A 13,576-nucleotide genomic window follows, 5' to 3' on the forward strand; every position below is an offset into this window, starting at 1 on the left:
GATTTCTGGATCCATTTTCACCAACTTCTTCTATTTCTCTGACTACTCCAAATCTATATAATAAAAAAATAAGTTATTTGTAGAGTTTCTATATAATCCTTCCTGTGTAGTCTCAGAACTTTAAAAAACCTAACAGTTTCTTGAAGCAAGGGTTAAAATGAGAAATAGACTTTAACTACATGTTATGAAGGTATGCTCTTAGTATGAAATAGCTTTATCTGGATTAATCTCCTTGAAGGCAGTGAAAAGTATGGCAAGTGTTCTGTTCTCAGTACTGTGGTGTAAAACGAAGTACATCACTGACATAGAAACCCAACATGGGTAGTTGGGCCACAAAGAAAAAGGTCCTCCTGTACTTGGTGATAATATTGAAAATTCCTGGCATCGCGGAAAAGTACACTGGGTTGGCCAAAAGGTTCCTTCGGTTCTTAAAGTAAAAATGAAAGACATATTTTTCATTTTCACCAAGAACTTTATTGAACAACGTATTCACTGTTTTGTTCCACTACCTTCTGCCGTCTTTCAGGCAGCTTCATAATTCCATCTTCCCAAAGCTTTTTATCTTTTTGAGCATAGAACTGTTGCAGGTGCCTTTTACAGTCTTCCAGGGAATTGAAATTTTTTCCATTAAGAGAATTTTGTAAAGACCGAAATAAATGGAAATCTGAAGGTGCAATGTCTGGTGAATTCGGCGATGAATCAGCTTGATCCCAGTCAAGCTGTAACAGTTTTTGCCTGGTCATCAAAGAAACTCGGTCTTGTGTTATCCTGATGGAAGATTATGCGTTTTCTGTTGACTAATTCTGGACGCTTTTCATCGAGTGCTGCTTTCAGTTGGTCTAATTGGGAGCAGTACTTGTTGGAATTAATCGTTTGGTTTTCCAGAAAAAGCTCACAATAGAGGACTGCCTTCCAATCCCACCAAATACACAACATCACCTTCTCTGGATGAAGACTGGCTTTTGGTGTGGTTGGTGGTGGTTCATTTCGCTTGCCCCACCATCTCTTCTGTTCCACATTATTGTACAGTATCTACTTTTCATCACCCATCACAATTTGTTTTAAAAACGGAACGTTTTCATTACATGTAAGTAGAGAATCGCACGCAGAAATACGGTCAAGAAGGTTTTTTTCCTCTTAACTTACGTGGAACCTAAACACCAAACCGATTCACGTAACCAAGCTGGTGCAAATGATTTTCAACGCTTGATTTGGATATTTTGATTATGTCAGCTATCTCCTGCATGGTGTAATATTGATTGTTCTTAATTAATGTCTCGATTTGATCGCTGTCAACTTCAACTGGTCTACTGGACCATGGAGCATCGTCCAGTGAGAAATCTGCAGCACGAAATTTTGCAGACCCCTTTTGACATGTTCAATCAGTCACAGCACCTTCTCCATACACCACACAAACCTTTTTTTTTTGCGTTTCAGTTGAGTTTTTACCTTTCTTGAAATAATAAAGCATAATATGCTGAAAATGTTGCTTTTTTCTCCCATCTTCAGTATTAACATGGCTACACAGAAATTCACCAATTTTGATTTTTTTTTTTTAAAGGCACGCTGATATGACAGCTGTCACAATGCAATCTAACAAAATTATTTCGAATGAAGTTGAAGACAACTAAAGTGCTACTGGAGCCATCTTACGGAAAACACCAAACGGACTTTTTTGGCCAACCCAATACTTTGGTTTGAAGTGTCATAGGATCCCATTAAATCACTTAATTCCTCTCCTGCCTTTCCTCTCTGATGCCAATAATCTACCTTCCCTTGATATAATGCTAATGAAACTAACTTATCTATTAGAATCATTTTGATAAATACTGGTAGGAAGTGCAGAGTTCTTTGCAAACCCAAGGTGCAGTATAAACTCTGATTAATAAAGAAGTCTTAGGCTTATAAAAATAACTGAACAAGTGTGGGCTCACCATATGCATTTATCCTTTCCCTTTGCAGCCTGGTGGCTGATGTGGTGGTATTCAACTCGGTTTTTAATATGGAGTCATTTCTTACTTCTATTGGAAAATTCATGAAGCTGATTCCTGATCACAGACCCAAAGATCTGGAAAGCATCATCAGACCCAAGTGCCAAGTTATTTACTTTCCCATCAGGTTTCCTGATGTGAGCAGGTCAGTATGTTTAACTCCATTTTCAGTATTGTGTCATAAATTATTCCCCAAATGTGTAAAAATCGGTGATGTTCTTGCCAATTTTGACTTTTCAGCGTAAGCATGATTAGTTAGAGAATCAAGTTCTATTTCACCATGCTGTGATTTACAAAGATTTTAAATAATCATGTGTCCAACCTGTCACTGAATGGTTAATTCTGGTACTGAGTTTTTCCTTTCTTTTCTCTTATTTATTTGTTTGCCAAAGCAAGGTGCTTTGGCTTTTAACACTTACTGTTTTATTTATTTGTTGTTTTGCTACAGAAGTCATTGTCAAGCATAGGTCTCAACCTTTGTATTCAGCTTATGCCCATTGGTTTATATGTATAATAGTAACTTCTAAGTAAATCAGTGTTAAATTTTACTGCTTAGATTACTTTCATTTTCCATGCTTTTTTTTCTGTTTTTTTCCCCCCTTCTCCCAGTTTTTATTATTTATATTATCTTAGTAAAGAGTTAGGTCTTCTATATTGGGTTGCAAATGCACTTAATTGCCATTTCTTTTTCTCAGTCACTAAGGATATTTTTTATTACCCTTATTGCTGGGCCCACCCTGAATTAGCAATGGATGATGTGGCTCAAAGGGAACATTCTAGAATTCCTTTTCACTTTTGATTAAACGTAGCAAAATTGTTTTTACTACCACCAGGAATATTTTCCCCTTGTGAATAGAAAGTTTACTTCAGTGGGAATCGTACTAGTTGGGGATGCTGCTGTTTTGTAACTGACTGTGTCCTTAAAAAGAGTTCAGGGACAGCTGTTTCTTCCCCATCCTTGAAATGAAGGCAGGAGACAATTTAATATCCACATATGCTATGCAGGAGGTCAGCATTAGTCTCTAGGTTCTGGACTAACTGAGTTCACCCAGATTTTGCTGTGGGGACACCCACTCTTCCACACCCCTAATACTGATTTAAGTGTCTGACTAGTTAATATTGCATTGAAGAAAAATCTGCCTAATACCATATCAAGCTAGTGAGTCATAAAATTTAAGTTAGAACAACTTGCCTGATCCTTACTTTATGGAGTTCAGAAAACAGAAGGCCAGAGAAGCAGACTGGCTTGTGCTCACACTGCTGATTAGTGTCAGAGACTGTATTAAAATTTAGACTCTATGACTTTTGATTAAATTTTCTGTTAACTGTCTAATCTTCCTGTCAGTATAGGTCATTTGTCAAAAATATTTAATGATTTATTTACAGTTTTGAAAACTATAAAGCTAAGTGAAACTAAGATCACAGTTGATTTTCATATATATGTAAATATGTTTATAATATGTATTTGTAATATATAATTTTCATATGTGTGATGAGAGAATGTCAACTTCTGAAGAATATGATTGTTATACTTTAGATCTGTGATTAGCTAGAACACAGCTTATACTTTAGATCAGGGGTCCCCAACCCCCGGGCCTGTTAGGAACCGGGCCGCACAGCAGGAGGTGAGTGGCGGGCGAGCAGGCGAAGCTTCATGTGCTGCTCCCCATCGCTCCCCATTGCTCGTAGTACTGCCTGAACCATCCCCCGGTTCGTGGAAAAATTGTCTTCCATGAAACTGGTCCCTAGTGCCAAAAAAGTGGGGGACCGCTGCTTTAGATCATATTTTGAACCTTATTTTTTGACATGCTTTTAAGTTTTTCATATAATAATATATTGTCAAAATGCACATCTTTAAGTGAATAAGTAGTTATAGCACATCTTAATTATTACTGCTATAGAATTCCAAATAAATAGTATGTTTTAAAATGCACTTGCATCTGATATAGTCCTACAACATCCTATGTTTAATACACCTGTGGCAATTGAATAGTTTATTAATTTGGACTGTATTACCATAAATAAATCTAGCTAAATGGAAGAAGGTTAAAAAATATTGTGGCCAAGATAACATTCATAAGCAAGGTCTTAGCTCAGAGTGTTATTTGAATTATTTTCAAATGGTAATTTGCTTTATCTAACCCAAACTCATATAGTGTAAGTAAGTGATTATTTGCATGAATGACAATCATTCTAATGCCTGCAGTCTTAAAAGAGTATTATTTTGTTGAGATGTTGAAAAATATTTAGTAATTCCAAAGGCAAAATAACCAAGGTGATTAAAAATAAAAAAAATTTTGAACGGTTCTATCTTTCTCTCAAATTTAATTTAAAAACAAAGCAGCAGAACATATACTTAAATTATTAATATAATGTGCTCTAATAATATATAATATAAGGTATATTAATCAGGGAAGGGAAAAAGCCATATTTCAGCAAAATATTTGAGGATTTATAAAGTTGATAACTGTTAAAACTCAGAGCATGTCTGTCATACAGAAATTCAATATTGGGCTTGTAGTACCTGCTGTACCTATTACCTTCCTCACCCCTCCACTGCATCATTCTCAAAGACCAGAAAAATAGTAGCAAGAAAGAATATTCACTTGAAAATATTTCATTATATGTATTAAAACATTTTGAAGTGGGAAAGCTCTTAAATACTGTAGTTAGGCATGCACATATTTGAGTCTTGACCGCCACTTACTAGCTCTGTGACCTGTGCAAGTGTAATGACCCTGAGCTTAGGTTCTTTAATGGTTATGATTATATTTACCTTATCCCCTCATAGGCATGATGTAGCTATTAAATGAAATAATGTGTGCCAAATGCCCAGCCGAGTGCCTGGCACATAACAGAACCTTAATAAAGTTTAATTCATCTTATTAACTCCTTCATCCCCATTGTTTTATAACCTAGCACATTTATTGCCACCTGAATATAAAGGACAGTCTTCCCCTTTGCCCTCTTTTAACACGTGAAAGTAAAGAAGTACTCTGCCAAAGGAACAGCCTAATATAAATAAAGAGGTTCCTTTATATATTCTTTTTATCATCCTGACTCAAGCAGCCTTTTGGCTTCACCAGAACCTATAGCATCCATCGATGGTAAGGAGCCAGCTCCTTATGTTCATTCTTCTCTTGTCCTAATTTTCCTCCTTCTTTCTCCAGTTTAACTTCCACATTCTGTCATCATACTTCCTTTTTCGTGTGTACTCTCAAATCTTTTGCACCTTTTCTTTCGTATTTGATTAGGAGGAAAACCTCCAGCCGTACTTATTAGCCTACTCTAAATTCATGACCCCTAAATCCACATGGACCTGTTGAGCTGCATGGTGAGTGTACCATAATTCCCCTTTTCTAAGTAACTAATCATGCATTTTCCTTTCTTTGTAAGCTTTTAATACCAAATCTTCTGTCTTCCTTCTCAGATCATGACTGAAAAAGATAGACACAATCAGAAGAGAGTTTCTATATGCTGCCACCATTACATCTACCCAGTTATGTGCTTCTGGGTGCATATTTTTTATCTTCACACCTGTAACTATTGATGGATTGACCTTACTTCTGACTAAGCCCTGTTTCCACTTCTTTGCTGGAGCCCATCCGTCTTGCATACCTAAAAATTATTTTTCTAGCAATTTTTTTTTCTCTGATCTGCATCATCCATTTTCCTCTTTTCCGGATGGTTCCTATTAGCATACAAAAAATGCTATTTGCTTTACATCTTTAAAATATTCTCTCTTGATTCTACTTCATCCTCTGCTACTACCTCATTTCTTTATTTCTCTTAGTAGCAAAACCTCTTGAAAGAGTTGTTTACACTTGTTTCCAATTTCATTCCCATTGTTCTTTCTTCAAGCTACTCCACTGAGACTGTTTTTGTCCAGGTCCCTGATGACTTCCATGCCTCTAAATCCTGTTGTCAGTTCTCAGTCCTCATCTTACGTCACACATCAGCAGCATTAGGCACACCGTGACACAGTCTTCAAGCTGGCTTCCAGGACACAGGTGCTGCTTCTCAGGAGTGTTGCCGGTTTCTCTTTATGACCTTGATCTTTAGCTTTGGACTGGCCTTTCCCACTCTTGACCCTTAAGGGGTTAGTGGAGGAAGAGCCCAGGATTGAAATGAGAAGAAAAGATAAAAGAGTCAGGAGGTCATCAATGAGAGAATTATCCTGTGGAATAAAGGGAAGAGAGTTTTAAGGAGATGATTGGTAGTGAATTCAGAGGAGTGAGGTTAAATAAAGTGATGACTAAAATTATCCTTGAATTCAACAATTAAAGGGTCAGTGGTGCCCCACCCTGCGTTCTGTTAACTCACAAAAAAGTTTCATATGTTTTTTTCTGGTAGGGAGAGAAAGAACCTTCAAGTCTAGGTGAGATCTCTTTTTCTTTCTCTTTCTCTTTCTCTTTCTTTCTCTTTCTCTTTCTCTCTCTGTCTCTCTGTCTCTCTCCCTCTCCCTCTCCCTCCCTCTCCCTCTCCCTCTCCCTCCCCCTCTCCCTCTCTCTCTCTCTCTCTCTCTCTCTCTCTCTCTCTCTCTCTCACACACACACACACAGAGGCTCTGCTCCATATTTTAAAGATGAAGGCATCAAGGCCCAGAGAAGTTAAGTGTCTTCTGGTAATCACACAGCTAGATATAGACAGAGCAGAAACTGGAACTCCTATCTCAGAATCTCCATCGAGTGCTCAGCTCACCACTTATTGTGAATGCAGTTTCAGAGGTCTTGATTATCTGATTTTTCAGCTGACAGCAGATTAGCAGCATCAAATTGGGGGTGCGATAAAGGCAGGCTCACTGACAGCAGTGAAAAGTGACAGCTGACTGACAGCTTGACAACAAGGGAGGAGAGAGATAAACTGTTTAAAAAAATACATGAGAAGTGAAAAAGCATGGCAGCCTGGAGCCATTCTAGGGCAGTACAGGCAACTCTACACATGGATGAACCCCTGCAGACATTCCTCCGTGATTGTACAGCTTGTACATCAAATGGATAACTGTGATTTATTAAGAAAGATTAAATGGTAGCCAGTAAATTCTCTTTAAGAATATAGGGAAATTCATAACCCACTTTTGGCAGAAATTATAAATGACAGCAAATGGAGCTAAATGTCATGCCTTACTCTAGGATGTACATGAACCATGTTCACCTAAAGGAAGATAATAAACATCTAACCCTTTTTCATGCAGTTGCAATGTCTGTAAGCTTAGGTGACCAGGGAACATTTCAGTAAGACACCTTTTTTGGATTTTTCTGACTGGAGCCTTTTCATGTACCGTATCTCCGTTTGCTGCTAGGGTGTATATATATTGGCTCCTTCAGCACTGAAGGCATCCAAGCCTGCCAGATGATCGGTAGTCAACAAAACAGATTTTGTAATATTAATACCATGTCTTAGTCCTTTTAGTCTGCTATAAGAAAATACCATAGATTGGGGGGCTAATAAACAACAGAAATTTATTTCTCACAGTTCTGGAGGCTGGGAAGTCTAAGATCAAGGCAGATTTGATGTCTGGTGAAGGCCTGCTTTCTGATTCATAGATGGCTGTCTTCCTACTGTGTCCTTATGTGGTACAAAGGGCAAGGGAGCTCTCTGAGCTGTCTTTCATAAGGGCACTAATCCCATTCATGAGGGCTCCACCCTCATGACCTCATCACCTCCCAAAGCCCCCATCTCTTAAAAGCATTATATTGGGAGTCAGGATTTCAACATATGAACTTTGAAGAAATACAGATATTCAGTTTGCAGCATACCAAAAGATAAATGTGATCTCAAGACTTAGTGGGATGAGACTCACTACTGGAATGTACTGAAGAGGATGACTATTTTGTGTTAAAGGATATAGATTAGATTGAAAATGAAGGAATTTTTACTGTGCGTTTCAAGAAGGCAAATTTCACATAGAGTTCCATGGTGCTGATGGTGTGTGATGGAGAGGAAAAAAGGGAGCAATTCTGCAGCTTACTGAGCTAGATGTTGACTAGAGGAAGCCAATATTTTCCTACTCTAGATCATGCAACTGTCATAAAGGCAAAGCCTAGTAGAACTAGGGAATTTTATATATCCAGACCTTTGCACAGGTCTCAGTCTTATGAAATCCGAACATCTGAGGAATTTGCAACTTGCTTTCTGACAATGTCATCTTTAGAAGGTAGAGCTAACCATAACAGCTAACCTTCCTGAGTCTTATTTTAGCCCAGCATTATGCTAAGCATATTATACATATTTTAGCATTTTATTCTTCCAACAATTCTAAAAGATATTTTCCATTTATAGTTGAAGAAACCCAGCCATACAAATATAAGTAGCTTTTTGCCTACACTCATATAGATAGTAAAGGTATAGGTAGAAATCAAACACATTTTTTACCCTATTTTAGAACCCAACCTCTTGAAAGTCTTTCTATACTGCCTGTCCCGAAAAGAGGTTTTGGACCCTAGTACGTGACTTTGGCCAGTGAAGAACAAATGATTTATAAAAGAGAATTGATGGAAATGTTGAGCGAAAGGGAACATGTCATGGTAATGTTATGAAAGAAAGGACACAAGGTCTTAGAAAGCAGACTTTCAAAAGATTGAAGTTTTGAAAAAGAGGACACCTGAAAAGGAATGAGCAATTTAAAAAAATATATTTGTTGAGCGTCCTAATGGAGAACTGTCTGTGGAGCCGAAAGCCCTAGTGTGAATCCTGGCCCTGTCGCTTTCTATCCAGTAAGCTCAGAATAGAACCTCAACCCAAGTCCAGTTAACTCCTTATGAAAAAAGAGATCATGCTTTTCTTGACTTAAGGAAGAATGAACAATTTTAAGAAAGAATTCTCATAGTCAAATTGAAAATTTGCTTAAAGAAGCAGAATAGGAAGAATATGTCAAAGAAACAGCTGTAGACTCACACCATTATTTCATGTATAAGAAAAGTATTTTATTTATTTATTTATTTATTTATTTATTTATTTATTTATTTATTTATTTATTTATTTATTTATTTTGCGGTACGTGGGCCTCTCACTGTTGTGGCCTCTCCCGTTGCGGAGCACAGGCTCCAGACACGCAGGCCCAGCGGCCATGGCTCACGGGCCCAGCCGCTCCGCGGCTTGTGGTATCCTCCCAGACCGGGGCATGAACCCATGTCCCCTGCATCGGCAGGCAGACTCTCAACCACTGCGCCACCAGGGAAGCCCTATTTTATTTTTTCAATTTCTAGGTATCTTGTCATTTATCCAAACTCTCTTCCCTTACAAGTTAGCTTATAGCATGACACCTGTCTTACAGGACAGTCCCCGATCCATCATATTAGATTAAAAGGATGTAGCTGACTACATACATCTGCACAGCATCGGACTTCTTCCATCTGTCTCTCTTGTAAGATTTGGTGCTGAGGGCATATCCATGATTTTTATGTAACTAGATAATCTCCACCCCCCAACAAACTGGACCACATAAGAATGAATTGTAGAAATACAATGAATTACAAAGTGGCATCCCTTATCCTTGAAAAGGATCATGTTTTCTGGAGGAATTCCATCAGGGAGCTTCAAAGTGGATATCATCTGCTTCAAATAGCATTCAGTTGGATTTAAGGTGAAGAGAGATAAATGCTCAGGCTGTCAAGGCCTGATACTTGTATATGTTTGTCATTTGCCTGCCTCCTCTGTCCCATTATTTTGTGAAAAATGAGTTTAATTTTTTTATTATGGTTACACATAATTAACTTAAAAAGATCAAACGTATGTGTTTCCAGTGGAGGCCTTAAAAAAAATCATTCATTTATTTTTATTTTTTCATGAGGGAATGAGTATACTGTATCCTTGGGAGTTGAAGTTTGGACTTGGAGCTAATAGAAGCGTGTATACTTTGGGTTGAGAAATATGTCCTTATCTGGGTTTCAGGTCCAATTCAGTCAACACAGAGAACATCAAGTATCAACCTCATTGTGATTATTAAGAAAAAATTTCATATATTTCTGTGACCATTTCATTATATATATATTCCTATTTTCCATAATATTGGATTGTCAGAGTTGCAATAGAGTAAAAAAGAGTGGATTTTTTTTTTTTTTTTTTGCGGTACACGGGCTTCTCACTGTTGTGGCCTCTCCCGTCGCGGAGCACAGGCTCCGGATGCACAGGCTCAGCGGCCATGGCTCACGGGCCTAGCCGTTCCGTGGCATGTGGGAGCTTCCCGGACCGGATCCCGAACCCGTGTCCCCTGCATCGGCAGGCGGACTCTCAACCACTGCGCCACCAGGGAAGGCCAAAAGAGTGGATTTTACCTGTGAGTTTCCTCATTTCATAGATTTTTACTTCCTGGGAAGAGGGGTTATATGAAGAGCATCTCTGCTTGCCTCCTTCCTACATTTTTTTTTTTTACATCTTTATTGGAGTATAATTGCTTTACAATGGTGTGTTAGTTTCTGCTTTATAACAAAGTGAATCAGTTATACATATACATATGTTCCCATATCTCTTCCCTCTTGCGTCTCCCTCCCTCCCACCCTCCCTATCCCACCCCTCCAGGCGGTCACAAAGCACCAAGCTGATCTCCCTGTGCTATGCAGCTGCTCCCCACTAGCTATCTACCTTACGTTTGGTAGTGTATATATGTCCATGCCTCTCTCTCGCTTTGTCACAGATCACCCTTCCCCTTCCCCATATCCTCAAGTCCATTGTCTAGTAGGTCTGTGTCTTTATTCCTGTCTTACCCCTAGATTCTTCATGACTTTTTTTTTCAAATTCCATATATATGTGTTAGCATATGATATTTGTCTTTCTCTTTCTGACTTACTTCACTCTGTATGACAGACTCTAGGTCTATCCACCTCATTACAAATAGCTCAATTTCGTTTCCTTTTATGGCTGAGTAATATTCCATTGTATATATGTGCCCCATCTTCTTTATCCATTCATCCAATGATGGACACTTAGGTTGTTTCCATCTCCGGGCTATTGTAAACAGAGCTGCAATGAACATTTTGGTACATGACTCTTTTGGAATTATAGTTTTCTCAGGGTATATGCCCAGTAGTGGGATTGCTGGGTCATATGGTAGTTCTATTTGTAGTTTTTTAAGGAACCTCCATACTGTTCTCCATAGTGGCTATACCAATTCACATTCCCACCAGCAGTACAAGAGTGTTCCCTTTTCTCCACACCCTCTCCAGCATTTATTGTTTCTAGATTTTTTGATGATGGCCATTCTGACTGGTGTGAGATGATATCTCATTTTAGTTATGATTTGCATTTCTCTAATGATTAATGATGTTGAGCATTCTTTCATGTGTTTGTTGGCAGTTTGTATATCTTCTTTGGGGAAATGTCTGTTTAGGTCTTCTGCCCATTTTTGGATTGGGTTGTTTGTATTTTTGTTATTGAGCTGCATGAGCTGCTTGTAAATTTTAGAGATTAATTCTTTGTCAGTTGCTTCATTTGCAAATATTTTCTCCCATTCTGAGGTTGTCTTTTTGTTTTGTTTATGGTTTCCTTTGCTGTGCAAAAGCTTTGAAGTTTCATTAGGTCCCATTTGTTTATTTTTGTTTTTATTTCCATTTCTCTAGGAGGTGGGATCTTGCTGTGATTTATGTCATAGAGTGTTCTGCCTATGTTTTCCTCTAAGAGTTTGATAGTTTCTGGACTTACATTTAGGTCTTTAATCCATTTTGAGCTTATTTTTGTGTATGGTATTAGGGAGTGATCTAATCTCATACTTTTACATGTAGCTGTCCAGTTTGCCCAGCACCACTTATTGAAGAGGCTGTCCTTTCTCCACTGTACATTCCTGCCTCCTTTATCAAAGATAAGGTGACCATATATGCGTGGGTTTATCTCTGGGCTTTCTATCCTGTTCCATTAATATATCTTTCTGTTTTTGTGCCAGTACCATACTGTCTTGATTTCTTTCGCTTTGTAGTATAGTCTGAAGTCAGGGAGCCTGATTCCTCCAGCTCCATTTTTCTTTCTCAAGATTGCTTTGGCTATTCGGGGTCTTTTGTGTTTCCATACAAATTGTGAAATTTTTTGTTCTAGTTCTGTGAAAAATGCCAGTGATAGTTTGATAGGGATTGCATTGAATCTGTAGATTGCTTTGGGTGGTATAGTCATTTTCACAATGTTGATTCTTCGAATCCCGGAACATGGTATATCTCTCCATCTGTCTCCATCTTTAATTTCTTTCATCAGTGTCTTATAATTTTCTGCGTACAGGTCTTTTGTCTCCTTAGGTAGGTTTATTCCTAGATATTTTATTCTTTTTGTTGTAATGGTAAATGGGAGTGTTTTCTTGATTTCACTTTCAGATTTTTCATCATTAGTGTATAGGAATGCCAGAGATTTCTGTGCATTAATTTTGTATCCTGCTACTTTACCAAATTCATTGATTAGCTCTAGTAGTTTTCTGGTAGCATCTTTAGGATTTTCTATGTATAGTATCATGTCATCTGCAAACAGTGACAGCTTTACTTCTTCTTTTCCGATTTGGATTCCTTTTATTTCCTTTTCTTCTCTGATTGCTGTGGCTAAAACTTCCAAAACTATGTTGAATAAGAGTGATTTTTGGCAGCAAAGGAGAGAGGAGAACAATGTTGGTCATTTGAAGTAATCTCATTTACTGAAACTTTAAGAATTTCTCTGAACATTTCTCTCCACCTTTTTCCATGTAGCTAAGATATGAAGCCAAACAGAGGTTTATGGACTTTGCCTATTTTAGAAACAAAAAAAGGAGAATTTTTAAAACAGTGTGAAAATTGTAAATGAAAACTCGCAGGCTGTGCAAACAAAGGCAAGGAGCCTAAGGGCTTTTTGAAGAATTCTTATTAAAGAAAACACTATTTTACATTGCAAAGCAGATGTGTCAGAAAACAACAGCAGATCTGTAATTTGAGAATCTGTAGATTGATAAGACTGAAGGCAGCCCCCATGGCTCCCCACTGAAAACTTTCTGTTTTCTGTAGTCAAGAGTTCTGCTTCTGGGGGGGTTGCCAGAAGCACCTTAATCTTCTTACCACATGTGGTCATATTTCTCAGATATTTTGAGAAAGTATCAGTGTTAGAGTATTAGTAAAACTACCACCTTTGCTATATGAAATAATGAAGTGTGGGTACTGTCTTCTTTAATATTAATCTAGGTCTGAAGTAGAAGAAGAAAAGTTTGGGTTTTATAAATTTAAACATCTCCATATTTGCTAACAATTATTTTGGTTCTCCAAAATGAATGTAAAAGTGTGTTTCTTTTTGAATGTCATTTAAAAATTTTTTTTATAGAATCAGTGTACTTAAAAACTTTTGATAAATCATTCCAATGTTTAACACCACTCACTGTCAAGAAATCTCCTTTGTATCTAATGCAAATCTTTCATGCTGCGATTGTATTGTAACCATCTTCCTCTTACTCCCCTTAAGAGAAGAGAGTTTGGTTTCAGCATATATATACCATCCCTCTGTTGGTCTGAAGTTACATAGAACGAACTTTTGCTTTTTCAAATGTACTTTTTAAAGAAATTATTATCCATGTTAATGCCTAATTATAACAGATTTCTGCTCTCATCAACTTAGGTAATAATAGTAACGTCACTCAAAAAAGCACTCTG

General features: G+C 37.7%; 1 protein-coding gene across 20 annotated transcripts in view; it reads left to right on the forward strand.

Annotated features, from left to right (window-relative positions):
- Window positions 1-13,576, forward strand: part of GTDC1 (glycosyltransferase like domain containing 1) — a 493,504-nt gene that overhangs the window by 223,563 nt on the left and 256,365 nt on the right. For all 20 annotated transcript variants that reach the window (XR_010944469.1, XR_010944472.1, XR_010944471.1 and 17 more), the window contains one exon: window positions 1,963-2,136. Coding sequence is in view for 16 of the 20 variants with exons in the window: in XM_067742033.1 (XP_067598134.1) it covers window positions 1,963-2,136 (174 nt within the window). In the remaining 4 variants the exon portion in view is untranslated. The remainder of the gene's footprint in view (window positions 1-1,962; window positions 2,137-13,576) is intronic.

The sequence above is a fragment of the Pseudorca crassidens genome, chromosome 6 (assembly GCF_039906515.1).
Source record: "Pseudorca crassidens isolate mPseCra1 chromosome 6, mPseCra1.hap1, whole genome shotgun sequence".
NCBI classification, from domain to species: Eukaryota; Metazoa; Chordata; class Mammalia; order Artiodactyla; family Delphinidae; genus Pseudorca; species Pseudorca crassidens.